The sequence below is a fragment of the Micromys minutus genome (assembly GCF_963924665.1).
Source record: "Micromys minutus genome assembly, chromosome: 9".
Lineage (NCBI taxonomy): Eukaryota > Metazoa > Chordata > Mammalia > Rodentia > Muridae > Micromys > Micromys minutus.
In genome coordinates, this window is record NC_137978.1 from 51,719,238 (window position 1) to 51,747,022 (window position 27,785).

The 27,785-nt window shown below is 49.1% G+C and overlaps 1 protein-coding gene across 1 annotated transcript; it reads right to left on the reverse strand.

Annotated features, from left to right (window-relative positions):
• Positions 1 to 1,268: 1,268 nt before the first annotated feature.
• Positions 1,269 to 27,785, reverse strand: CDA (cytidine deaminase; the record flags this gene model as incomplete). The annotated part of the gene is made up of 4 exons (XM_080922035.1): positions 1,269 to 1,669; positions 5,893 to 5,950; positions 12,261 to 12,372; positions 27,632 to 27,785. The coding sequence occupies 4 exons, from the start codon at positions 27,783 to 27,785 to the stop codon at positions 1,553 to 1,555; spliced, it is 441 nt and encodes a 146-aa protein (XP_080778161.1). The 3' UTR covers positions 1,269 to 1,552.

Below are 27,785 nucleotides of genomic sequence, written 5' to 3' on the forward strand. Positions count from 1 at the left end.
AGAGCAGACTCAGTTTCTTCTGCACTGTTCTCTCTGATGCATCCTGCGCATTTGACAGGGGAAGGACCCTCGGTAAACAGTCATGGCTGTGAGAAGAGGGGGGGGGAAGCACTCAGACAAGAGTCCATTGGGCTCTGCCACCTGCTAGCTGTTTGACCTCGGGCAAGTGACTTAACCTCTCTGATCTTTGCTGTGTTTATTGATAAAGTGAAAGCAAAACCACTTACTGTTTGCTAAGTGAGGACTCACAGCTTCCAGGTCACTGTGGGGTCAAGGGACCTGAATCTTTCTTTACCCCTTTTGTCATGCGTGGTCTTGCTATGTCACCTTGGCTGGCTTGAGACTCCCTATGAGACCCAGCTGGCCTCGAACTCACTGAGATCAATCTCCCTGCCTCTGCCTTCTGAGTGCTGGGATCAGAGGTGGCGCCACCATACCCGGTAGAATCCGGATTTTATGCTGAGCTCTTGCCACGGCTGTAGAGCAAGCTCTCGACAACTGTGCCCCGTCACCTAAAAGCAGAGGTGGCAGCCGGTTCCCAGGCTTCCAGGACCATGGAGCACCGAAAACCAACGACACGAAAGTGTGCCACCCAAAGGCACTCTCTTCTACATCGCCCACACTTCCCATTACATTGTGCAGTCACGGCTGTGGCAGAGGGTGGCACCAGAACTCAGGTGTCTACTGAACCCAAAACCACTCTCTGGCAACGGTGTGTCAGTCAGCTTTCTGTCCTGGAACAAAGACCTGTGAGAACCAACTCAAGAGGAGGAAAGGTTTACCGGTCTCACAGTTTTGGAGGGTCTGGTCTGCACCCCCATTGACTTTGAGCCTCTGGCGGTCCGAGGCATACATCACTGTGTGGGTGTGTGGTAAAGACCAGCTCACCTCCTAGTTTGGAAGTGAGGAAGAGGAGGCAGAAGCCTGGAAGCCTTCATATCCTTCTGGGACACATCCCCAGTGACCTAGCTTCCCATCACTCAGTCTGTGGACCTTGGAGACACACCGCATGTCCTCACTAAAGCAAATGGGCTTCTAGAATCAACCCCTGCCTACGGGCCTCCCATCTAAGAATGCAGGAGCAAGGAGCTTTGGACTTCAGACACTTAGAGAGGCGCCATGGGAAGCACCCACTTCTTCCACCAGAAGAAAGCTGATAATACTGCCCTGTGAGACGAATCCCCCACCCCCGAGAGCTGTACACATAGACTAAGAACAAAAACACGTTCTTCTGACTCAGGACGTCCTGTGGTGTTTATAATCTCAAAAGTCACATGGCAGAGCCTTGGAAGGCTGGTAGGAAGGCAGACCAGGCCTGGAAGGCCTTTGGGAGAGGAAGGAATGGAGTGTTCTGAGACCCCAGGATGGTAGTGACTTCTATCACTCTAGGGAAGCCTCCCCTGCTGAGCCATTTGGGACCCATGTGGCAAGTGTCGCTAAGGCTCAGCCAGAGACAGCATCCTTGTGGTGTCTTCATTATGAAGTCTACCGAGAGCCGTTCCTTAGTGAACCTGGGCTCTCACATTCGGCAGATATTGTATGCTCCAGCCCTTCAGTGAATCTTCTGCAGGTCTTCAGGCCCAAATGAGACTGGCAGCAGCTCCTGGACTGTCCTGACTACGAATGTGCCATCCGGCTTGGTCATGTACACGGCCCAGTCGGTACCAAACTGGAAAAGAGAGCAAAGTTGTGTGAGGGAGGCTGTGGGACTGAAGGGGGACAAGATGAAAGGCACGGTTTGAATCTGACTCTACTATTTTCTTTGTGCCTCAGTTTCCCTTACCTGTCAGTAGTGAGTAACAATAACTGTGTACCTGGCTCAGAGAGCCTGAGGGAGGATTCAGTGGAAAAGCACTGGCCAACAGCACAGTGCATGGCCTGTTATCAATGGGCCACAAGCATTCCCTTGGAGAATGCCCCCAGGAGCTTTGTTAAAAGTATACCTTTTCTCCATTTTCATGCATGTATGGTATACACATGTATGTATGCATGTGTTGGGGCACATATGGGTAAACAAGGATATGAAAGCCCAATGGTTGGGTCTCGAATCATCCTCCATGGTTCTTCTGCCTTATTCACTGAGGCAGCATCTTCTCCATCAAACCCAGAGCTCGGCCATATGGCTACTCCAGCCAGCCAGTTTGCTCTGGGGATCCCTTCCCTGTCTTCCTTCCAAGACTGGTACAGCAGCTATCTGCCTAGACCACCTGGCACACGTGGGTTTCTCTGGATCCACTCCTCTGGTCCTCAAAGATTAAACATGCCAGAGTTTAACCACTGAACCATCCTCCTAATACCTTTTGAAATATCTGTTCCTTGTGCTGGAGAGATGGCTCAGTGGTCAAGAGCACTCAGTATTCTTACAGAGGAGCCGAGTTGGATTTCCAGTCCCTACACTAGAAGCTCATGATTTCCTGTAACTCCAGCTCCAAGAAGATGTGATGCTCTGGCCTTCACGGGCAACTGTGTTTGAAATGCAGATCCAGCACAGCCATGATTAAAAGTTAAATCTTTTTAAAAAGTCTATATCCCAAAGCTAGGCTTCCTTCTGCAACAACCAATGACAGCCAACACCTGCTGTCCCCTACAAGTTCCTCTTTGTGCCTCACTCCAGAAGGAGTCCTTGTCTTTCAGGACAATGAACACACTATGTGCATTACAGCATCCCCTCCCCCTGGAGGTGGTGGCTGTCCTTAAGCTCCTCTTACTATTGAAGAAACTGAGACTTAGTGGTATCAGTCAGCTGTGGTGATTTGAAAGAGATGGAATTCTTGGTCCCTGGTGGGTTAGCCTGTTTGGGGAGGGCTGCTGAAAGAAGGCTCCAAGGTTTCAAAATCCATGGTTTCCAGAGCACTCACTGTTTCCTGCTCACGGTTCCAGATGTGAGCTCCCAGATGTGAGCTTCCAGATGTGAGCCTCTAGATGTGAGCCTCCAGATGTGAGCTTCCAGATGTGAGCTTCCAGATGTGAACTCCCAGAAGTGAATCCCCAGATGTGAGCTCCCAGATGTGAGCTTCCAGATGTGAGCCTCCAGATGTGAGCTTCCAGCTTCCAGCCAGCACATCTCTTATCTGCTGTCCCTGCTTTATGAACCCCAACTCTCTAGTACCATAGCTCCAAATAAACTTCAATTGCTTTGGTCATGGTGTCTTGTCACAGTGGTAGGAAAGTAACATACATCAGCAGAGATGAGCATGTCTCCAGAACTTTCTCCTGTACCCTATCTGGGTCCTCTGGGCATCTGCTGTCTTCATCTACGATGTGTTTTAGTGATAGGAGCTCCTAGCCACCAGCGAGGTGGGTGGTTGGGGAGTTACGTCAGTGATACAGATGAAGCCAACAGACCCAGCTTCTTCCTCGCAGGCATGGTGAGATTCACAGACCCTGGCACCTAGTAGGTGCTCAGTTCACAGAGGCTGTGGCATTGTGACTGATGCCATTGTGACATGGCCTCCTGTTCTTCCATGTGTTTGAATCACTGAGCTGTTACCAGACACTATCAATCTTTGGGACTTTTCAGAATTTGGGTTTCAAGGGAGGAAAATTTCATGCTTGCCAAGTCTGAGGATGAGGGTGTGAGCTTGGTGCGTGCAGATTTATTTAGATGCCAGGACCCTGGTTCCCAGGCCTCATAGCTCACTGTTCACATTTGGTTTTACCCTTCCTTCTCCCCCACCCCTCTCCTTTGCCAGCGTCTCATCTGTTTGAAAAAAAAAAAAAAAAAAAAAAAAAGACCATAAGCAGGGGCCCTAGGAGCCAGAGACCTGGTACTTGCTGGTGGCTTCCTTAGGCACAGTCACCCTGCTGGCAGGTGTGGTGTCCCGCCCCCACCCCCACCTTTGAGTCCCCATGCTGAGGTTAAAAAAAAAAAAATCCCTGTGTGAATTAAATGCCTCTGGGGTGGCTTTTCCATCTTGACTTGGGAGAAGGGTTCCCTGAATTGTCCACCTGGGAAGCAGAAAACAGACGAACAAGGTAATCTGCCCCCTCGAGCAACACCAGTTCCAAAGCAAGAATGCTCAGAGATCAGACAGCACGAAGCTGCCCTGTGGCAACCCCTCCCCACCCCCAGACTTTCCTGCACACTTGGCCCAGGGTATGGTTACAGACTGTGGCACTTGTGGAACGATGGCAGTTGCTTCTCCTTCTGAGAATTCTCGGGTTCTGACTGTTCTCCTACCGAGCTGCAGCTCAAGGGCTGTGCTTGGGACTTTCTGGGCCTGTGGCTTTCATTTTTGGAGACTATAGAGGCCCTGAGCTGCTTTGGCATCCTCCTCCCAACATCCCACAATGCTCTGTGTTCACATCCAAAGCTCCCGCTGGGCTGGGTGTGGTGGCAAGCAGGTAGATCTCTAAGTTCAAGTCCAGCCTGGTTTACAGAGTGAGTTCCACAGATAGTCAGGTCTACATAGAAAAACCCTCTGGGACAAAAACAAAAAAAGCAAATACAAACCCCACTCCTGCAAAACAAAAACAAACAGACACAAAACTAAAAAACAAAACAAAACAAAAAAAAAACCCTCCCACTGGGCCTGAGTGGGAATCCATGGTCAGGGCTGGGGTGTAGCTCAGTGTAGGACCTGGGTCCTAGATTCCATCCACCCCCAGCTCAGCAAAACCAGCCAACCAGCCAGCCAGCCCACCACCCAAACCCACCCCTTCATTTTCACAGTTAACAAAATCAAAGCCTCGCACCGGTACACGGTACACGTTATAAAGTTTGCCAGGGCCAGCAAGATGGCTCAGCAGGGAACGGGGCTTGCTGCCAAGCCTGATCATCTGAGTTGGATCCCTGAAGCCAACATGGTAGAAGGAGATAATGGACTCTCTCAAAACAGTTGTTCTCTGACACTTGCACTGTGGCACACATGTGTGCACACAAACACAAAAATAATAAACACATCATAACACTTGCTTCATATTTTCCTTGGCTTCCCCTTTATACTCTCTCTCTCTCTCTCATTTTTCAATTTTGTTGTTTTTGTTTGTTTTGAGGCAGGATCTCCCTGGATAGCCACAGCTGTCCCGGAACTTGCTACGGAGCCCAGGCTAGCCTCAAACCTGCAGGACCCCCGCCCCCCAACTCCTGAGTTTTACGATTACAGGAATATACTACCATGCCTGGCTTTTCTCGACTTTACGGGAACAGTAGTAAAACACACATTATGTAAGACTTGTCATTTTCATCATTTTTCAGTGCATAACTCAGTTCCCTCCATTCATGTTCTCTGTTCTCTGGCTGATGGCCGTGGGACCCGTCCCCTGCCTGTGATCCTGCGTCCCATCATTCCTCTGCCCATTGCGCTTTGTCCGTCCAGTGTACACATGGCAAACATCTAGGCCAGCGTGAGCTCGCTGGTCCTTCTGTCTAGAACACTGTCTCGTTGCCTTCCATGATTTATACTTCTACCAGAATGTCACCTTCAAAGAGAGCCACCTTGAGCAGAGGCTGGCAAAGCTTTTGCTGAAAAGGGCCAAAAGGGACGCATTTCAGGTTCCCCAGGCTGTGCCGTCTTCCTGTAACTGGCAGGAGTGGTTACTGTCAACCCAGCAGGGACTGAGAGTAGTTCTGCCTTCATCAGACTTAGCTATGTTCAAGAGACAGGCTGGGATTATCCTTCTCAGCCCCCTGCTAACCCTCTGTCCCCTAAATTCTCTTCCTAGCTGCTCGAATCTCCACGAGGTCGTCCCCAGAGCTGGCTCAGGACCTGGCATCAAGAACTGAGAGGGGTCATATGTGTCAAGAGAGGGACTCACTCACTCGAACCCAGGAAGATTCTGGGAATCAGCTAGCAGAGTATAGAGCTCTGACAGTAACTGTCCACACTGGCAGTCTGGTGTGGCCCCTAAGAGACCTCAGGGATGCTTTCCAGGAAGGGACTAGGCTCTTACCTCTCTCATGACTTGCCGGCAGGCTCCGCAGGGAGAGATGAACTCTTCTTGTAAGTCACTAGGGAAACAAAGATTCAGCTGAGAGCAGTCTCCCACAAGGCTTAAATCCACGCAGAGTCCCCTGTCCTGTTGCAAATCGGGTCACATTTCCCCAGGCAGTTTCTGAGTCCCAGAACCACTGTGTTCTGGAGGCTGGGAAGGCGACTTGGCTTGGCGGCTGGCCACACTTCCGAAATCAAAGCCACAGTGGTAATGCGCCTCACCAGTGTGCTCATAAATGTTTAAGAGGCACTTAGCTGTCTGTCACCCACGCTCCAGGAAGGACAGCTTGTCTCTGGCCTTCTTCATGGGATGGCTGGGCCCAGGAGGCATGGCACAAAACTAGGTGATCTATTATTTAAGTAAAATGCCGTAAAAATGCACTGTAAAAGAGTAATAAGCCGGCCACTGGAGCGAGACAATGTCTCACACAGAAGGTGGCATCAGCTGGGCCTCGCGAGAGGAAGAGAGTCGTGCATTCCCATATAGTGAAAAACTACGGACCAGGCATTTAACAAGCAGGGAATCAGGACAATAAAACAAGCCGTTTTATTGGTGAGGCTTGATAAGATAAACGGCAGAATGGCTATCCTGAAGTCGGGGGTGCTCTGTGTTTTAGACAAATAAATATGGGGGTGAAGAGATGGCTCCGCAGTTAAGTGCACTTTCTGCTCTTCCAGGAGAAGCGAGCTCCCACACAGTGGCTTACAAACATCTGTAACTCGGGCTCTAGAAAAGCTAAAGCCTTCTGCCCTCCTTGGATACACACGCGCACACACACACACACACACCACATATATATAAATATGGGACACACACACACATAAAAATATGGGTAAAAAGGAAGAAAGTAAGGGAAGTGGAAGAAAAAGGAAAAGGGGCCTGGAAGGCTCTGGGCATGGAAGAATTTCTTCAAAGAGAAAGATGGGCTCCTGGCATCTGAGGGAAACGGAGCAAGCAAGACACACACTTCCAGACTTCAAGCATCCAGGCACCTTTGTGCAGCTGCGCGGCTCTGACAGAACACAGATTTGGCGATAGGGGCCTTGGTTACCTGCTGCCACAGTCCCTACCCTTCTGGGCCCACAGCTTGGGGACTGCTCTAAAAACATGGGATTTTGGCCAACTTTCTGTTTTGCTTACTGTGTGGCTCTGAGTCATCTTAAGACACCCAGGATTGTCCCTTTGCCTGTCACATGTGATTCACGCTGTCATCTACTTGGCAGGATTCCAACAAAATGACATAGCATGTCCCCAGGATGTATAAAAAAAATTATTTTTGAGACAAAGTCTCCCATAGCCCAAGCTGGCCTCTTCAACTTGCCACGTAGCTGAGGATAGCCCTGACCTCCTGAGCCTCCTGCTTCTGTCTCCTGAGTTCCTGTGTGACAGTCATGCACCACCATGTTTTCTGCAGTGCTGAGGATGGATCCCAGAATTTCATGCATACTTGGTAGGCATTCTTCCAACTGAGCTGAATCCCAGCCCCAGGGCTTTTGTTTGTTTGTTGTTGTTTTTTTTTTTTTTTTTTTTTTTTTTTTAAGCCTCAGAGTGCTTTACCATTATTGCCTGGGCTAATTTCCGCCCATCTTCCCTGTGCAGCCCTGCCATAGTTTAGTATGTTATCACGTACTGTTTTATTGCATACGGTGTGCTCTGTGCTGTTTATAATTCACATTGCTATGCACTAACAGAAGCTGTTATCCTGTGCACCGTGTACCTAGCATGCTGCGCTCCCTGCAAAGCATTCTGCAGATGTTGGCTCATTTCAGATGACTAATCTTTACTGAGCACTTACTACGGGCCTGGCACTAGGAACTGCTGCGGGTGCTGGGGGCTACTACAATGAACAGACACACAAATTCACTGTGCTCACTCTCTAAAGAGAGGAAGGGGCCAACTAACCAGCCAATAATGGACCAAGTGGAGACAGTTAATGATGGGGTAGAGCAGCCAGGGGCTATTTTTCAGATTCCATAACTGACTTATATCCAAAGGCTCAATTAAAGAATGTTTCTGTTTTACTCCCCCCTCCTTCTTTGTGTAGTCTTGGCTGTCCTAGAACCCACTATGTGGACCAGGATGGCCTTGAACTCAGAGATCCACCTGCCTCTGCCTCCTGAGTGCTGGGATTAAAGGCGTGCTCCATTGTGCCTGGCAAATCAAAAGCTGGTTTTGCTCCACAAAGAAAGTGGGGTTTCCCCAAGAAGGCTTCCTGCTTTAGAAGAAACCCCATGGGAACCTGAGGGAATGGGGGTCCCTCTGCAGGATACTTTGTAAATCAAGTAAACTATGCAGTTTCTGGGTGACTGATGTTACCAGTTTAGACTGTCTTATGTTTTGTTTCTTTCTACCTGTGTTGATCCAGGGCCTGCTCTAAACTAGGCAGGCGTGGGAAAGGGGTGACAGAGACCCCCAGAGTGCCACTGCCTTCAGAGTTCCTTACACCTGGCAGGGAAACACCACACCACAGAAATGCTGTAACAAGAGCAGACACTGGGCAGGACTCCAAAGTGTCGTCACCAAGGGAACTCAGCCTCCCTTCCACAGCCTGTGAGACTCTATGTGAACTGTCCCTGTCATTTCCCTTCTTAGATACAATGACCTGAGTCAGAGGTCACCAGGGGACCAATCCTACATCCTACCAGGTTCAGCCAACCAGGGTTCTAAACTGTGTTAAACCGCTCATTTTACTCTGAGCTACAGTACCAAATGTTAAGCCGAGGCTCATCGGAGGAGCCGGCCAATCAGCTCATTCAATCCCCCAACATCCCAGAAGACATGAACCTGTGTTCAGGCTCTTACTACACGTTAGAGATCATGAAAGAAGCAGCTTACTCAGGGTCACAGAGCCAGTCAGGGGCAGAACCAGGATTTGAACTCAGAACCCACAATCTCTGCCTTTGCTTTTCTTGTTGTGTCTTGCAGAAGTAAGAACGACAACCTCATGGCACATCCTTGGTGACACACTACATGCTAGGGACTTCACAGAAGTCAATTCATGTGGCCAGCCCAATCCTGTTCCTTTCATGAATTTTCCAGCTTAAAGAGCCAGGCAGAGGGCCGGGACTGTAGTGGGACAGATAGAGGGTCTATAACGCACAGAGGCCAGGGGTTTGGCCCACAACACCACCCAACGTGGGTCTGATGCTACAGACATGTCCTCTCAGCGCTCGAGAGGTGAAGGCAGGAAGATCAGAGTTTCAGGGTCACAGCCTTGGTTACAAAGTCAGTTCTAGGCCAGCCTAGCTTACGTGAGACCTAATCAAAAAATAAAACAAGACAGCTGGGCTTGGAGGCTTCTAAGCACCTTTGGTAGACAGTAGAGCAGGTCCCAGAGACCCTTCAGCTGGGACTTTTACCTGTCACTTAACATACCTGGCAAGAGAGAGCAACAGCCATCAGACAAGCTGGCTGCATCTAGACATCTCTCCCAGGCTTTCCTGATTCTCCTCCCGGGGCTACCTTGTCCCCCCTCCCCCCAGAGATCAAGGGTTTCGTGTGGTTTGTGCAGACCTTGGCCACACACTGAGGTCATGCTTAGCTTGGTGAGCTAGAAACCTACTAAGTCCGAGGACAGAGGCTAGGAGTACAGTAGGGCTTCATAATCTCACCTGGTTCTGCCAACGCCCACAGCATCTCCATCCTTTGTGATCGCAGAGAGGGGACAGGACTGCTCGGCCCTGGTCTGTGCCAATAAGAGCTGGCTGGCATTCCTCCTCTAGATCCAAGCTCTCTGTTTAATAAGTCATTAGTGTGATAATGACCGCATTGCTGGCTGGGGGATTCAGTTATGGGTTAAAAATCCAGAGTAGGCTGGTTGGGTGCTAGTGGTTGGGAGAGGGCATACCTTCATAGGGATTGGGGGAAGGGGATAATACATAAAATGTAAATACAGAGAATATCCAATAAAAATAAAAAACAAATGGCAGGTGAAGAGCCTTTCACTGGGCAAATGCTAACGAAGCTACAGACGCTAAAGCACCAATCTGCTGGCTTTGAGCTCCCCCCCCCCCCGAAGGTCCTTACTTTTGTGGACCAGCTTTGAAACTGAGTTATTTCTCCCCATTTCATCCTAAGTGCAATGCACATCCTGCTCTGTGCCCATTTGCACAAAATGTTCCCAGCTCGGCCTCATTTATTCTTTGAAAACCTAAGGGAACCAGGACAGCCCTTGGCTCCAGAGAAAGCCTCGAACCGCAGCCTCGCTTCCCAAGGGCACCCCTGGCTGCAGTCACCCCAACATGACCCTCGGGTACTTGGGATTCCCTGGGGGCCAGACTGGGGCAAAAACACAGGGTCTTGGAAAAGCCACAAGGTCCCTTTCGGCTGCACACACTATGTCGGGCTTTCTTTAAGCCTTGGCCTCTCTACCAAGCTCCAACTCTGTTCACAGGAAGATATGATCTTCTAGAGTCCCACACCAAAGACCAATGCTTGGTGAGCTGGCTCTGCTGGCTGGGCTCAACTGTCCCGGGTCAATTTCCTAACCAGTAATTTTCGGAGATTGTCTCTCCTGGCCAATTCAAAAGGGATACCCAAATGCAATGCCCCACAAAAGCATGAAATCGCTGGGGTCTAAACTAGTAAAGTGTCCATTCATTCACACAGACAATGGTCTGGAAGCCACATAGTCTAGGTCTGGCACCAACAAGGCCCCACCACACTACCGTTGGAGGAAGCTCTCGGAGCTAGAGCAACCCCACCTGAGGTACTAGAGAGCATTGACTGGAGATCTAGTGTAGCCAGATCCTAGCTGGAGTTAGTTAGAGAGAGAGAGAGAGAGAAACCAGATGAACCACAAAATCTCAAAGCCTCCAAATCCCTCAAACAGTCACCACTGGAATAACCAGGTGTATATTTCCTTTGAAAAGCTCATTCTCAAGCTGGGTGTGTCTAACCCTTCTCATGGGCATCTCTCTTTCTGTTAACCTTTGTGCTTAAAGTCTACAATCAAAACACTTTTTAAGGTACTGGGAATGATGGCTCAGTGGGTTAGAACACAGTTGCTCTAGAGGACCCAGGTTTGATTCCAGCACCCACATGCTGGGTCACAGCCGTCTGTGACTCCAGTCCCAGGAGATCCAATATCATCTCCTGACCTCAGGCACCAGGCATGCTTCTGGTGCACAGACACACACACACACACACACACACACACACACACACACACACACACACACACAAAACAAGCACGAAAAAACACTTATACACATAAAATAAATCTAAGAAGTATTTTGAATGTCTTCTAATACATTCTAATTCTGCTTCAGGGAGGTTTGTCTTAAACCTATGTGGAGGCTCCTGAAAGATTCCAGAGACTCCTCAGGTTCCCGATGGAACTGGGAGCTGTCTCCAGTTTCACTACCACTGATCAAATCCATGCATTTTATTTTTAGATGTATTGTTACTTTTCCTTATGTGTGTTGGGGGGTGGGAGTGGGGAGTGTGCTTTTGTGCATATGTGTGCATGCAGGTATGTATGCACACGTGTGAAGGCCAGAAGTCAATTTCAGGTGTCTTCCTCAGTCACTCTGCCATACACACACAAACACACACACACACACACACATTTCCAATCATTTTATTTTATGTGTCTGGCTGTTTTGCCTACATGTATGTCTGTGTAGCATGTGCATGTGATGATTGTAAGCTACCATGTCAACGCTGGGACTGAAACCTCAGGTTCCAGGAAGAGCTGGTTGCTCTTAACCGCTGAGCCATCTCTCCAGCCCACACCTTATGTTTTTGGAAGGTGTTCTCTTACCGAACCTGGAGTTTGAACCAGACGGACTGGTCAGCCAGCTCGGGGGATCTGCCTCTCAACACTGCCGCAGTGCTGGGTTCATAGGAACAACCCACCGTGATTGTCTTTTACCTAGTTTGTTCAGGGCCAGGACTCAAGTCCTCAAGGGCATGTGTCACGTGCTCTGCCCACTGAGCCACACTGCTTCAGCTCCCCTTGCCCTTGCTCTTTTTGAGACATGGTCTCACGTAGCCAAGGCAGTCCTTGAATTTCTGATCCTCCCGCCTCTACCTTCTGAGTGCTGAGATTATAGGAGTGTGAGATTATGTCCAATTTTTTGCAATGTTGGGGTTAAAACCCAGTGTCTTTGCATACTAGGAAAGCACTCTACCAACTGAGCCATGTCCTCAGCCTCAGATTCTAATTTCTTATTTGCCCTCCTATCCCTGGCCCTGTGTTTGCCGGGAAGAACATATACATAGTCATGTGTCTGGTGAATGAATGAATGAATGAATGAGGTGTGTATGTGTGACGTTAGCTGGAGGAGTGATGAACTCGACTGTATCTGGTCCTTCTCACTCACCTGGAGATAGCAATGGCCCTGAAATCCTTGTACCCTTCAGAGATGGCTTTCTGGATGGCAGTCCGCTCGGCACACACACCCAGTGGGTAGCAGGCGTTTTCTATGTTGCACCCTGAGGGGAGAGAAGATACCAGCGGGGTGGACATCAGAAGCATTTCCTGGTGAGGTTGTTTTATATATCTTGACACATGTGATAGAGTCATTTGGGAAGAAGGAACCTCAGTTGAGAAAATGAGTGTGTGTGTGTGTGATTTTCTTGTCTGTGGGGCATTTTCTTGTTCGATGATTGATGTAGGAGAGCCCAAGCTCCTTGTGGTGCCACCTTTGGGTTGTGGGTCCCGAGTACTTACTAAAGCAGGCTAAGTAAGCCATGGGGAGCAAACCAGTGAGCAGCATCCCTCCATGGCTTCTCCTCAGGTTCCTGCCTTGGGTTCGTGCTCTGACTTCCTTCAGTGACGGACTCTTATGTGACACAGGCCCTTTCTTCCCCACGTTGCTTTCAGTCATGCTTTATCACAGCGTAGGACCCCCCTCACCAGAACACTCCCACAACCTGGGCCAGGGAGGGGCCCAATATTATAAATAAAATAGAAAAGGACAGGGCGCTGTGTCCAGAAGCACTGGAGGACCCTGGGGCTCACTTGGAGCGGATTTTCCAAGAATGCTCAAGTCTTTGTCTCCCTGCTGCCTCATCCTGGTTCCCAAACCTGGAAGCAGATGACATTGCCACTGGGCAGGGAGCAGCCGCATCATCCCTAAGGTCAAGGCCAAGACAAAGGCTCGATAAAGTGAACAGCTAAATGCACACAGTGAACTCTGCTGCCTGTAGCAGAGTGCTCGCCTGGTGTGAAGATACAGATCACTCGCCCGGTGCTTCAGAGGAAGGAAACACATAGAGGCAGCCTCAGATCTGGATCCAAGAGATGGAAGCGACTGGAGGGCCCCTCAGTGTGGTCTGAAAGCTTTTGTCTTTTACATTTTATGGACGTTTTGCTTACAGGTATGTGGGAACAACTGTGTGTGTGTGTGTGTGTGTGTGTGTGTGTGTGTGTGTGTGTGCGCGCGCGCCCAGTGCCGACGGAGGCCAGAAGAGAGCGCTGGATCCCCTGGAACTGGAGTTACAGATGGTTGTGAATCACCATGCGGGTGCTGGAAACCGAACACTCTTAGCAAATGTGTCGCCAATGACAACATGGCCAAGGAAGTGGTTCCTAGACAGCTAGACTGGAGACCCCCCGGCGGATAACAGACAGGGAATATGCCGGGAGAGGAAACCTCTCACTTTCTGCCATGACTGGTGACTGTGCTCCCTCATTTTAGCTAGTGGGAGATTCTGTTATCACCATCTACAACCCACACTGTGTGTGGTGGGGATGGATGGGAGTGGGGGCGGAAATGTACTCAGTTCACAGACCCCTGAACCAGCAGAGGTGCATCTGGACCAGAGGAGCCATGGGGCAGTGGGACTCTGCGCTCAGAGGCTTTCCGTAGCCAGGTGGTAGGTGGATACTTTGTGTGTGGGAAGGGGCTATGTACGGGTCCTTATGGAGGGCCTGGTGACAGAGGCTGCTAATTGCTCCCCCACCTTGAGTTTAGCTGGACACAGAGCTATCCATCTGGAAACCACAGTTTCCCACCTCCCTTGGAGCAGTGTTGCTGGCGTGGGTGTGTGCCTGTGAGACACGTGTAGACCTGTGTGCATTTGAGGAGGCCAATGGAGGATAGAGAACACTTGCTGGGTCATACTCCGCTTTGTTCCCTTGGGAGAGTGAACCTAGGGCTAGATCGACAGCCAGCGAGCACTAAGGAGTCTCTCGTCTCTCCGACAGCGTTGGGATTATAGGCAAGTGTGATGCATCCCGCTTTCTCCATGTATGGCTACTTGGGATTTGAACTCAGGGCTTTGTACTTGTACAGGTGAGCCATCTCCCCAGCCCAGTTATGCTGTTTAGGCCAAGGAAGGGAAACAGTATGTGCAATGAACAACGTACCACAGTTCTGGAAGCTTCACTGCCCGCTCACTGCTTCCTCTTTGCCTTCCTAGGGTCTGAGACTGGATTGTTTGTTTCATTGAGACAGGTCTCATGAAGTAGCCCTAGACCTGGACCTTGGCTATGTAGATCAATCTGGATTCACAGAGATCTACCCGCCTTTGCCTTCCGAGGGCTGGGATTAAGGACGTGTCCCACCTTGTCCAGCAGAGGGCTAAGACTTGAATGGGACATTGTGCCAATTTGAACCGGTGCATGAGGGCTTCACTCTGGGGATGGTGGGACACTTGGACAGGGTTTTTATCTCCAGCTTTGTGGAACAGAGCAGGGCAGCCCAAAGGCCTGGACTGTAGCCTGGCTCCTGGTCTGCCAGAGAAGAGAGAGCTAGGCAGCCATTTTTCTGAAGTTACTGAGTCATCTGTCAAGTCAGCTCAGTTCTTGTCTGTCACCCTCCCCAGGTCCAAGTCTGAGCGTCCATTGTGATTCTGTGTTTATTGGATCTGGAAACTATAAGAGAAGTCACTGTTGCCAGAGTCCACATGTCCGCTCGGACTTTCCTGCTCCTTCATAATTTGTATTAGCGTACTTAGAGTGAATGAGTTTATTATGTCGCTCACGGCGTTTGAGACCACATGGATCCACGGTCCAGAACTGATGGCTGCCACTAGACCTTTAGCAGGATGCCATATCTGTAGGTCGGCCGTGAGGAAGGCCAGCATGTTTCACGGCCAGGCTAGGGCCGGCTCTGCGCTGTTCAATGGTGACAGGTTCCTATAACAGGGAGGAACGGCTGGTATACACAGTGGGAACAACTGTAGAGTGTTGTGGGCATCAACTGCTTTGACTTTAGTGTCTCTTCTTTTTGAGTTTGCAACTGTGTCTGTGCACATTTGTATATGTGCATGCATGTGTGTGTGTCCATGTGCACACATGTTTAGAGGCTGATATTGGAATCTTCCTCAAGCACTTCCTATCTTCTTTTATCTGGAACTATGCATACACGTGTGTCGGGGTGTCTGTGCACATGTGAATGCAGTTGCTGTGGAGTTCAGAACAAGGCATTTGGTCCCCTGAGACCTGCAGTTACAGGTCTGTGAACCTCTCGACATGGAAGCTGGGTACCAAACTCGGGTCCCCTGTAAGAGCGGTCGGTGCTCAACTGCTGAGCCCTCATCAATTTATTCATTGATTATTGTTATTTAAAAAGAGATTCGTGTATTATTTTGTGTATATGCATGCCCTGTCACTGTCTTCAGACACACCGATAGAGGGCATCAGATCCCATTACAGATGGTTGTGAACCACTATGTGGTTGCTGGGAATTGAACTCGGGACCTCTGAAAGAGCACTCAGTGCTCTTAACCGCTGAACCATCTCTCCAGCCCAATTATTGTTATTTTTTAAGACAAGTCTCTCACCGGACCTGGACCTTATCAGTTATCTACTCTGGATAACCTCCAAGCCCCAGGGATCCTGCTGTCCCGTCATTGCCCTAATCTGGGACAAGAGGTTATCCTGTTAGGCTATGCCAGCTCTTCTTACATGATACTGGAGAGCTGAACTCAGGGTTATAGCAAGTTTTTTTATGAAGGGCACCACTTCCCCAGGCTCTTCTTCCTGTTTTATAAAGGGTCACCTCATTCCCAGCATGTGATTTGGATGGAAACTGCCATCCTTTCTTACATGGCCTCCCTACTGTCTGACCTACAGATGAACATCTCACCCAAACTGGCCACTCAGGGTTCTTGTCTGTGTAGACCTTCTGTTCTGCCCCGAGGATGGCCTTTGTTCTGAGGGACCATTAGAAGACCTTTGCCCAGAATGAGATGTATCTGCGCTTAGGCAGCTGTCCCCGAGACCCGGATATCCCCAGTCCCCTCCATGGGATCGTTACGTGAGCTCATGCATTTCTTTAGCCTGCAACAACTCATGTGTATCTCACAGTCATGAAGAGGCCGGGGAAGACCGCCAGGATCACAACCTGGAATGCTCAGGACAAGGCAACCCTGAGAACAACAGTCGACGTTTGGTACTTGATAGGAAAATGGGAGTTATCCGTGGCTGGATGAACAAGTCTCTCTTGCATAAGAAAATGTTTTGTGTGTGTGTGTGTGTGTGTGTGTGTGTGTGTGTCTTTTCCCTCCCATCAAAGGAAGCTAGCTCACCAACGTCCTCTCTCTCCCTCCCTCTCTCTCTCTTTCTCTCTCTCTCTCTCTCTCTCCCCCTCCCCTTCACCTTCTCTCCTCCTTCCCTTCTTTCCCCTCCCCCTTCCCCCCTCCCCACCACACACACACTATAAAACTCACGCAAATCTTTTAACCTTTCCTACCAGATAGAATGTTTGTTTATACAGGCACTTGCCCTGGTGTGCTTGTTAGCCTGGTTTGAGTCAGGACACACTCTTTTTATTAAAAAACCAAACCAAGCCACGCAAACCTTGCTGGTTGCCCTCCTTTTGTTCTGTGCCCCTTTGTGCGGGGTCAAGACTACTCTTTGTTTCTAAGGCCTTCTCCATCCTATCTCTCCAGTCAGGTCCTTTTTGGCAGGTGGAGGGGATTTCAGGGGTTCCTGGGGATTGAACTTAGTACACTGAATGCCAGGCAAGTGTTCCACCACTGAGCTACCTCCCTCAGACCCTTTTATTTTGTGGCTTTTGTGGCAGCCTTTTGTTTGTCTGTTTGTTTGTTTGTTTTGTTTTGTTTTTACTTTTAAGAGAAGGTCTTGGCCCAGGTCAACACTATACTCCTGCTGTGGACCAAGATGGTCTTAAATATGCCATCCTCCTGCCTCAGCCTCCTGAGTAGCTGGGATAACAGGTCTGGTAAGACAGACTTGGCTCTTAGCCAGGTTCCTGATCCTATCCTGAAATGGCTTCCTTGAAGCACCTCTAGGGCTGGTAAGATGTCTCAGCCACTAAAAGAACTTGTCCTAACAGAACCGATGACTGGGCTCCTTGGAACTCGAGGTGGAAGAGAGAACAGATTCCTAAATCTCTGACTCCCAGCCTCCACACGCCCACTGTGGCATGCTTACAAGCACATACATATACACACGTGCACACACACAGGCAGACATGCACATGCATGCATGCACACTCACACACAAACAATAAAATATTTTTTTTAAGAAAAGAAATACTACTCTAGTCTGCACGCCTCCCCAGACTTTGCTGACTTTGCTGACCCTCTTGCACCCTACTTGCTCCCACCTCATCCCTGGCTCAGGTCTGACACTTTCCTGCCACACAGGAGTCACACCAAGCTAGAGCTCCAAGCCTTGAGGGGCTATTAAAGCAAACTGCTAGTTAGAGAAGAGTCCTCTCTCAGGGTAACTGTGGGCTCTGTGCTGGAAACTCAGAAGCGCTTTGTTTAAACTACCGACAACGTCTGAACACGGGAGGGGAGCGGAGGAATGGGCTCAGCAGGACCCCCCACATCTCTAAGGCAGAGTCGCAGGACAAACTGAGTTTCTGTCCATCCCTTTTGTCTGGCAGGCTCCGAACATTTAGTATAGAAACCCAGTCTTCTCGTTCTCAAATGCCCACAGCAAGAACCAAACCTCAGATAAAGTCACCCTGGGCTGAGAAGTTCCAAGTCACTGAATCAAAATTAAGTTCTTATCAGACTTTCTTGGAAATCAGGAGAAAGAGACCGATATGGTAGTGGATACCTGTGACCTCAGAACTTGACAGAGGGAGACATAAGGACCAGGAGTTCAAGGCCAGCCTCAGCTACATAGTAAGTTGGACCCAGTTTGAACTCCATGAGACCTTACCTCAAAACAAAACAAAACGAAATAAAAACCAAAAACCAAACAAACAAAAAACCCCCCAAAAATCAAAACAACAACAAAAAAACCCAAAAAACAACTCAGAATAACTTTATCAATTTTGTTTAATGTTTAATTTGTCTTGGGCTTAGCTGCTATGGTTTAGCCACTTAATGTTCCCAAAAAGTCTGAGTGGTCCTCAGGATGGCACTTTTAGAAGGTGTTTTGTCCCTCTAAGAGGTGGGATCTTGTCAGGGGTCTGTAGACCCGTCAGTAGAGGAGTGTCCTCACTAGGGATTATGGGAAACCAACTGTTTCTCTTGCTTCTGTGCACTGTGGGGGAGCTTTGGTGCTGTGTGTGAAGCTCTGGCGGAAGCCCAGGACACAGGGCTGCTGGACCTTGGATAGGGACCTGCAGAGCTAGAGCCAGGGGCCAAAGCAAACCTTCACTAAATCACAGCTCTCCCTGAAAAATAGCAGAACTGTGAAAATTTACAACTAGTAACTTCCTCCTTTTTTTCACCCAAGCTGAGAATACAAAATTGCACAACACACAGACCGTTACTGTAAAGCTTCGGGTATTTCGTCATCGTGATGCAAGACTGAGGGACAAGCATCTCACAGGAAAGTGACAGAAAAGACAGCCTGTCTCTGTTTCAGCCACCTTTGCTATGCTCACTACATACTTCCCTCTCTTTCTTTCTTTCTTTCTTTTTTTCTTTCTTTCTTTCTTTCTTTGTTCCTTCCTTCCCTTTATTCCCTTCCTTCCTTCTTTTTTTTTTTTTTTGAGCTGAGATCTGTTGTAGCCCAGGCTAGCCTCAAACCAGATACATAGCTGAGGGTGACCTAGAAGCTCATCCCCCACTTCTGCCTCTGTAGTGCTGCAGTTTCCGCCCAGACTGAAATATTCCAGTACTCCTGGGAAGCCCCTTAAGACAGCAAGTAAACAACTCAGAATACCTTCAGGAAGTCCCTGAAACTGACCAGAATCACTAGGCGCCTCCCTCCCCAAGAGTAAGGAGCAAAGAATGCTGGGAGTCACTCTCAGATAAATGAAACTGCCTGGAAGAGGTTTAGACCAACCGAGGCACCTGGAAAGGACGCTCTCCAACTGCCGAGCTGTCTGCAGGCTGTGCACTGGGCTCCAGGTTTCCTGTTTGTGAGCTGTCACCCATGCTGGGATGGGCCTTGGTGATGCAGCTGTCTTTGAGTCATTTTTGCCGCTGTAAGTGACCCTCCCCCATATTCATGTAAGTAACCGCAATAAGTGCACGTTCACCAAGTTGGACTTTGGTGGTATCTGTACTTGGGTCTGTTACAGGCTCCCTATCTGGAATGAGTTGGTGTGTGTGGTGCTGGGTTTCAAACCCAGGACTTGGTGTTTGCTAGACAAACACACACTCTACTAATCAAGCTACAACTCCAGCCTTCTGAACACTTGATTTATTGTTTTTTAAAGGTTTTCTTAATTTAAAAAAATGTATGTGCACGTATGTGGGTATGTGCATGTGTGTGCTGGTGCCCTCCAGGGTATGTGCACACGTTTGGTGAAAGACATGGGATCCCCGGCAGCTAGAGCTACAGGTGTTTGTGAGCTACTGGGAATGGATTCCTCCACAAGCTCGGCACATGCTCTTAATTCATGTGCCATCTCTCCAGCTGATGAACACATTATTAATACGTGAATCTGTTGCTAGAACCCAAAATGAAGCCAATTAACATCTTTACCCTAATGTGTTGTCATTCTGTCCTTAGAGACCAGATTCATGGTTCCCCCTACTCAACTATGTCAGAAGCCTTCCCTGACATCCTCCCCAAACCTCCATCTTCTGTCTCCCGCCTTCTCTGTCTGCTTCTGTGGCTTTAACTTTCTTCGTGGTGCTTCTTGGCTGAAGCACATCCTTCTGTTATTTAACTTGAATGGGAATTTTGTGAGGACAAGCTTGGTCGTGTTGTGGTTTTTGAGGGTGACCATGGTGCAGAACAGCAAGTTCCTGGCTATATACACGGCCCGAATGTGCACGTGCCTCCCTACTTCCCTTGTTGAAGCCCTAACCAGTGTTACCGTGGAGTAAAGAGGAGAGGCACTGACAAGTGGCTAGATTTAGATGAGGTCACCATGGAAGGTAGCCCCACAGAGAGCAGAGAGTGCTCTCTCCTGCTGTGCCAGGACATCAAGAGGAGGTGGCCAAGCCTGGTAGCCAATCCCCACCGAGGACTAAATCTGATGACGTGTTCAGCTTGGACTCCTGAGCTTCCAGACTTGTTTGACTATCAGTGTGTGTTGTCAAAGTTACCCAGCCTGTGCCATTTAGCTATAGCCATCCGAGTGAAAAGGATTAGAGACAACGAGCAAGTAGAACACCCCAGTTCAGAGCTGCATTTCTGAAACGGAAATAACGGCATTATGTATATGTATGTGTATGTGTATGTGTATGTGTATGTGTATATGTATATGTATGTAATTGTATATGTATATGATGTATATGTAATTGTATATGTATATGATACATATGTAATTGTATGTATATATGATGCATATGTAATTGTATATGTATATGATATATATGTATGTGTAGTTGTATATGTATATGATGTATATGTAATTGTATGATGTATATGTATATATGGTTTACACACACACACACACATCTGAGATGAGACTTGGTATCCCACGGCCTCAGCGACTGGGCATGTGCCCAGCCCACCAGGCTACTCCAAAGCACCTTGCCTTCCCCGCATCAGTGAATCCTTTCATGAGCCAGACAGTGTGGGTACCATTGTGACTCCCTCTTACAGAAAGGAGGAGTCCAGGGAGCCAGGGATGCACATGCCGGTCTGTTCCATCCAAAGGACTATGCTGATTTTCTATAGCATTTGTTCTAAGCAGACGTACACCAGGGTGAGATGCTACCACCACCCCAGCAAGCAAAGAGGCTCCCAGTGGGGAGACTTGCCCCGAGAAGAAATCAGAGCTGACGCGCACCACATATATTCTCTTTACTGAGGGATCTTAGAGGTAAAAGAGACAATACACACCCCTTCACCCCTCTCTCCTTTCCTTTCCCCTTCCCTCTTGCCAGCTTTGTTCTGCTGCTCAGGTTAGGCTTAAACTTCTAGACCCAAATTTACGTTCCTGCCTTGGTATCCCAAGTAGCTGGGACCACAGGCACATCCTAGCCCACTCACTGGAGACTTTCTCTTGAAAGGCCTCTCCTGGAGCTTTTTATTAGATAGGTCTAGGCCAAAGTCCATGGATTCCTCCCGCCCCTTTGAGATAGACTCTCATAGATTGCTGGTAACTCACGATGCTACCTCAGCATCCCACTGTACCTGCTCCTGCCTTATTTTCTGGAAGCAGGGTCCTTCACTGAACCTGGAGCTCTCTTGGCTAACTAGGCTGGGCAGTGACCTCCAGGGATCCACCTGCCTCAGTGTCCTGAACACTTGGAATTCAGACAGTGCACCACTGTGCCTGGCTCTTTCTTCATGGATGCTGGGAATTGAACTTAGGTCCATAATTTCTCCTAGCAACTCACCTTCATCCAGTAAAGTGGCTTCTTCCTTAAATGGTGGATGGAAAGGGGACAGGGACAGTACTGTCCCAAGATCACACAATAAAGAAGGAAAACGCTCCATCTCTTAAGCCGGTGGTTCTCACACTGTGGCTTGTGACCCCTTTGGGGGTCAAAATGACCCTCTCACAGGGATCACCTTAGACCCCTGAAAAGCACAGATACGTACATTACGAGTCATCACACTAGCAAAATCACAGCTATGAAGTAGCAACAAAGGTAATTTTATGGTTGGGGTCAGGACAGCATGAGGAACTGTATTAAAGGGCCGCAGCATTAGGAAAGCCAAGAGCCACTGCCTTAGGTGGTACCTGCAAAGAGTGGGCAGGACGCACAGCAGGGTCCCAAGATCCTTTCTTATGCTGTGGTGATCTGCTCACTCAGAGCAGAGGACAGAGATGCTTCCTGAAGTATGCCCAGGGCTCTGAGTGGTCCTCTCTGCTTCTCCTTTATCCATCTTCCACTTGGCCTCCCATGACCTGGACAGAGCATCTTCCCAGTGAGGCAAGGATGGGTTCTATCTCCCTGGCCTGTCAGTTTCTGACTCCTCCTGTCCTGCCTGAACCCCTGTGTCCACCCCTCCCCCCCAGCTCTTCCTCTCTCTGTCTCTCTCACTGTTCTTACCAGGAACTGCAGAAAGCTACCAGTTGGTGAATTAGGACAACACATTCGTAGTTATCAATTACCAGCCCAGACGACCCATCTGTGAGGAACTCCCACAGGGTGGAGATTAACAGAGTGCTCGGTTTGTTGTTGTTTGTTTGTTTGTTTCTGAGGTTGCTGACAGCAAGCCGTTCAACAGCAGACTTACATTTGAGTAGCATGGGATGCCTGCCTCTTGTGCAAAGGAAGCTGGGATTTTGTTGATTGGGAGAATCTTGCAGAGCTAAGCAGACACAGCTTGCTGTAAGCTACAAACTCAGTGTCTAAAGTAGACCCTGCCCTCTCTGCTTCCTGATCTACTCACCCCATGATGATCCAGTTTCCTCCAGTTGCTTGGGGACCCCTATCCCCCTCCCAAGCTGACTGCATGGGCCCCCCTTCCATGCACCTGGCCCTACCTCTGTCACCGGGGTGGAGATCCAAGACTTCCGCTAATGTCTTCTGTTTGCTTACCTCTGAGCAAAATTCTGTCTTTTTGGAGACAGTCAGAGGAGCCCAACTCAGCCTAGGTCAACGAGGCAGAGGCCAAATACTGTCAATGTTTAGGGAGATAGTTTAGTACATAAAATATTAGTGTAAACTTGAGGAACAGGGTTTGGGTCCCCAGCACACAGTGGGTGGGGGTGGGCTATCTCTAACCCAGCGCTCACTAAGAAAGCAGACATGGGATCTCCACAGCAAGCTAGCTGGCTAGGCTAGAATGTGGTCAGCTCTGAAAGAGACTCTGCCCAATCATTAAGGGGGACAGGGATGAAGGAAGACTCCTAATGTCTGCCTCAGGCCTCCACATGTGCCCGAACACATGTATAAACAGTCATACACACAACTCACACAAACCTTGTTGTTGTTGTTTCCAAGACAGGATTCCTCTGTGTAGCCCTGGCAACCCTGGAATTCATTCTGTAGACCAGGCTGGCCTCAAACTCAGAGAGAGATTCCCTGTCCCAGCCTCCCAAGTGCTGGCATTAAAGGCCCATGCCTCTAGGCCTAGCTACACACTTTTTTTTTTTTAAAACCTCTGAGATTGTTAGTTTTGTATTGAGACATTAAGTCTCTTCTGGAAGCCTGTTTTGGTGTTTTTCTGTGTATGGAAACCCGCCACTCAGAAGACCTTCCCTTCTTCCAGGAGATCTTGAGCAAGGGACCCTTCAGAGAAACCTCCCCTAAAGCTGCAAAGCCACGCCTAACCACAACTACTGAAGGAAGGGCTCTTGCTCCACATCAAATCCCTGCAGCAGCTAGAAAGCTTTACTCCAGGAAAGACATGCCTCAGTGAACTTTCAAACACATCCAGCTACAATGGCGGCCCAACACAAAACTGTAGCCCTTTAAACATTGTGAGATTTTTGAAACAATGGTTAGTAGCTAAGTGCTAACCTTGCAGAGAACCATAGCTCGGTTCCCGGCACACACATCAGGCCACTCCCTCATCCTGGAACTCCAGGGGATCCAATGCCTTCTGGCCTCTTTGGACACTTGTAGTCATGTGCTCATACCCACACACAAACATGTAGACAGACAGACAGTTGGACAGACGGACAGACGGACGGACGGACAAATACACACGATTAAAAAGAAATCTTTAAAAAACAAGAGGTTTTTTCTTTTTTTGCAGGGCAGTGGTGGTACACATCTGTAATGCCAACACTTGGGAGGCAGAGGTTGGCAGAGAGAGGGAGAGACAGACTCAAAGACAGAGAGGTTCTGTTAGCAGATGGCAACATTCATTTACAATGTCACAAAGTCGGACATGCCTGCCACCTGACCCCCTCCATCCAACTACTCCAGCCACTCACCTCTGGCTGCTCTAGACCTTTCAGAGGCTCTCGCCCAAAAGAGGGACACTCCCTTGGTGACTCAGGAAGGCTTGTGATTGGCAGATGGGAGGGCTGAGATTGGTCTTTATAAAACATACGGTTGGTGTGCTTCAATTGGCATGCCTCACCCACATGCTCACAGCTCTGTCAATCAAAGTCTTGAGGGGTCTTTTTTTTTTTTTTTTTTTTTTGCAAACTTGCAGTCTTTGTGGTGGGAGGAGACTCTTGCTATTGTGGGTGGGGCATGGTGAGCTGGTAATGGACGCAAATAGGAGGCAAGGAAAACAATGGTAACCCTGACTGCAGTGACAAAACTGTGGCTAAACTGTTTCGGAGAGACACTGGGTGAGGGAGGCAGAAGCAGGCCGATCTTTGTTGAGTTTGAGGCCAGCCTGGTCTACAGAGGGAGTACCAGGATAGCCAGGGTGACAGAGAAACCCTGTCCTGAAATCCAAAGCCAGAGCTGGAGAGATGGCTCAGCGGTTAAGAGCACTGACTGCTCTTCCAGAGGTCCTGAGTTCAAGTCCCAGCAACCACATGGTGGCTCACAACCATCTGTAATGGGTTCTGATGCCCTCTTCTGGTGTGTCTGAAGACACTGCACTCACATTCATAAAATAATAAAAACAAAAAGAGTTATTCTGAAGGATTAAAGGTTCAAATGTGAAAATTTAGCCTCTGAAATTAATTAAAATAGAAAAAAAAATGACCATGTTCCCCAGTGTGTAGAGAAGACTAACCTGCCAAGTAACAGAACCACCATGGAGTGGCATCTGGCACACAGGTGTAGAGGTACACACCTTTAATCCCAGCACTTGGGAGGCAGAGATCTCACTGAGTTCCCTGGTCTACAGACCAAGTTCTAGGACAGCCAGGACTAGTCAGGAGAAACCCTGTCTTGAAAAACAAAGAAAAAAAACCATTCTAACTATAGGTACTTTTGGCTGGGCATGGCAGGGCACGCCTTTAATCTCAGCACTTGGGAGGCGGAGGCAGGCAGGAATCTGAGTTTGAAGCCAGCCCGGCCTATTGTTCTCTGACAGCCAGAACTACGAGGAGAAATGCTGTTTCAACAAACAAACACCTGTCACAGCACCTGAGTTCCTGGGTCAGCCTGCCCTGAGATAGGAGCTACCCTGGAGGTTTTTTGCTGCGGACAGAAAGCCTCCTGTTGCCTCCCTCCTGCAAGAGATCTACCGTTTACTGAGTGTTCCTCACTCTACTTTCTGTACCTTCTGACTTTGGTCGTGGTCCCTGCCTACACCTAGCTGCAAATCCTGAACCAGAGTTTCCTTTCATCCTGGTTGCCTCTCATACCTTCTCCTCCTCCTGTGTGCATGCATGCGGGTGTGTGTGCGTCTGTCTGTCTGTCTGTCTGTCTGTCTGTCTGTGTTTGTTTCTCTGTTTTTCTCTGTGTGTGCCTGTCTATGTGTGTTTGTCTCTCTGTCTCTCTTTGTGTGTGTGTGTGTGTGTATCTGTGTGTGTGTGTTTGTCTCTCTGTCTCTCTGTATGTATATCTGTGTGTTTGTCTCTGTTTTTGTGTGTGTACTTGTCTGTGTGTGTCTGTGTGTGTGTGTGTTTGATTCTCTCTGTCTCTCTGTGTGTACCTGTCTTATCTATGTGTATGTTTCTCTCTGTTTTTCTTTCTCTGTGTGTGTCTCTCTGTGTGTGCCTGTTTATGTGTGTGTGTGTATTTGTCTCTCTGTGTTTCTGTGTGTATGCCTATCTGTGTGTCTGTGTGTGTCTGTACATGCATGCATGAACACATGCATGTGTGTGTGTTTATGTGTTTGTGTGTGTGTGTATGCAGGTACATGGGTAAGGAAGCCAGACTGACCACCTTCAGGTATCATTCCTCAGACACCACCCACCTTGTTCTTTAAGACAAGCTCTCACTGGCCGGAGCTTGCCAATTAGGGTAGGCTATCTGGCCAGTGAGCCCCAAGGCTCCATCCGTCTCCACCTACCCAGCACTGGGATTATGAGTGGCGCTGTGCCTATTTCTAGTGCTCTGGAGATCAGCACTTTACTGACTGACAGATCACCCCAGCTCTCTTTCCTCTTCTTCCTACTTCCACAGTCTTGGCCCAAGCCACCTACTCATATACTCCACAAACCCCATCTACTCAAACCCCACAAACTCAAAATAGCTTCAGGAAGTCCCTGAAGCTGACCAGATTAACTGCACCCGCTCCCTGCCAGAGTAAACAGTAAAGCTCAGAGTCCCTCTCAGATGAAGGAAGCTAGGCTGCAGTAAGGACTCTGAGACCAGCCTGAAAGAGGTCTACAACAACCGAGCCACCCTGAAAGAATGCACTCCAACCCGGTGAGCTGCCTGCAGTCTGTGTTCCAGGTTCCCAGCTTTGTGAGCTGTCACCCATGCTGGGGTGGGCCTTGGCGATGCAGCTGTTTCTTTCTTTCTTTCTTTCTTTTCTTTCTTTCTTTCTTTTTTTTTTTTTTTTTTTTTTTTTTTTTTTTTTTTTTTTTGAGTCCTTTCTGCTCCTGCAGTAACCCCTCACCCATATTCCTGTAGGTAAGTCCAATGGTTTACCAACTTGGACTTTGGAGGTAACTGTACTTCGGTCTGTTGTGGGTTCCCGATTTGTGGTAAACAGATGTGTGTTGTGTCTCCCCCAGGAAAAGGTTTTGTCACACACTGGTGTAATTCGTGAAACCCACAGAGGCTCAGTAAACAAGGCATACATACAAAAGGCCACCGTAGTTGCTACCTGTCCACACCATGTCCCAAGAATGTCCTTATGTTTAACCAAGCTCCCTTCTTCCCTCCACCATCCCTCCCTCCCTCCTCCTTCCCTCCCCTCCCTCCTTCTTTTCCTCCTCCCTCTCTCCCTCCCTCCTTCCTTCCCTTTTCCCTCTCTCCTTCCCCCCTCCTCCTTTCCTCATTCTCTTTCCTCTCCTCTTGCTCCCCTAAACCAAGACCCTGGTGCATGTAAGCAAGCACAGCACCATACCTGCAACCTACTCTGACCTCCCTGAGTGTCTATAAACATGAGCTCAGGGCAGATCCTTAACTCAGTACAGACTGCTGGATTCCCAGACCATGCCTGAATCCTCTCCCCCAATAACAAACAAACAAACAACAAAACGCCACCTGCCTGATGCCCTTTCTCAACCTCCATCCTCAGTACCCCAGGGTTCCGGAAGGTGGGGCTTTGGGAGCTCCAGTCCTGAGTCCCATCACCAGTGCCTTCTGTAACTTAGGACAAGTCTCTGGCCTCAACTTCTTCATCTAAAAATGGGTCTAATCTAGGTCAGGAGGTCATAGAAAGAACTAACCTGATGGGCAGGTGAATACTGGGAATACAGTAAGTAATCAGTCTCCTGCCCTGCTGGTCTGGCTTCTCCCTCTAGCCCCACGTGCAAATTCCCTTCCCCACTCCAGACTTGTAAGAACAGAAAGCCACCGCATAGATAAGCAGTCGAGTGAGCCCACAGCCTGGGCAGGAGGCAGGAGAGGACCCATTCTCTTTCCCTCTCCACCTGTACCTGGGCCCCATCCAGGCTGCCCCAGAGGGGACTCAAGCGCCAGCCCTTACCAGAGAAGATCCTCCCGTCCCCGGTGAGCAGGGCAGCCCCAACAGGGAAGCGGCTGTAGGGGCAGTAGGCTGACTTCTTGGCTTCACGAGAGGACAGCAGCAACCGCTGGACGTGCTCGGGCTCCACGGCACAGGAGGGGCGTTCCTGGGCCAT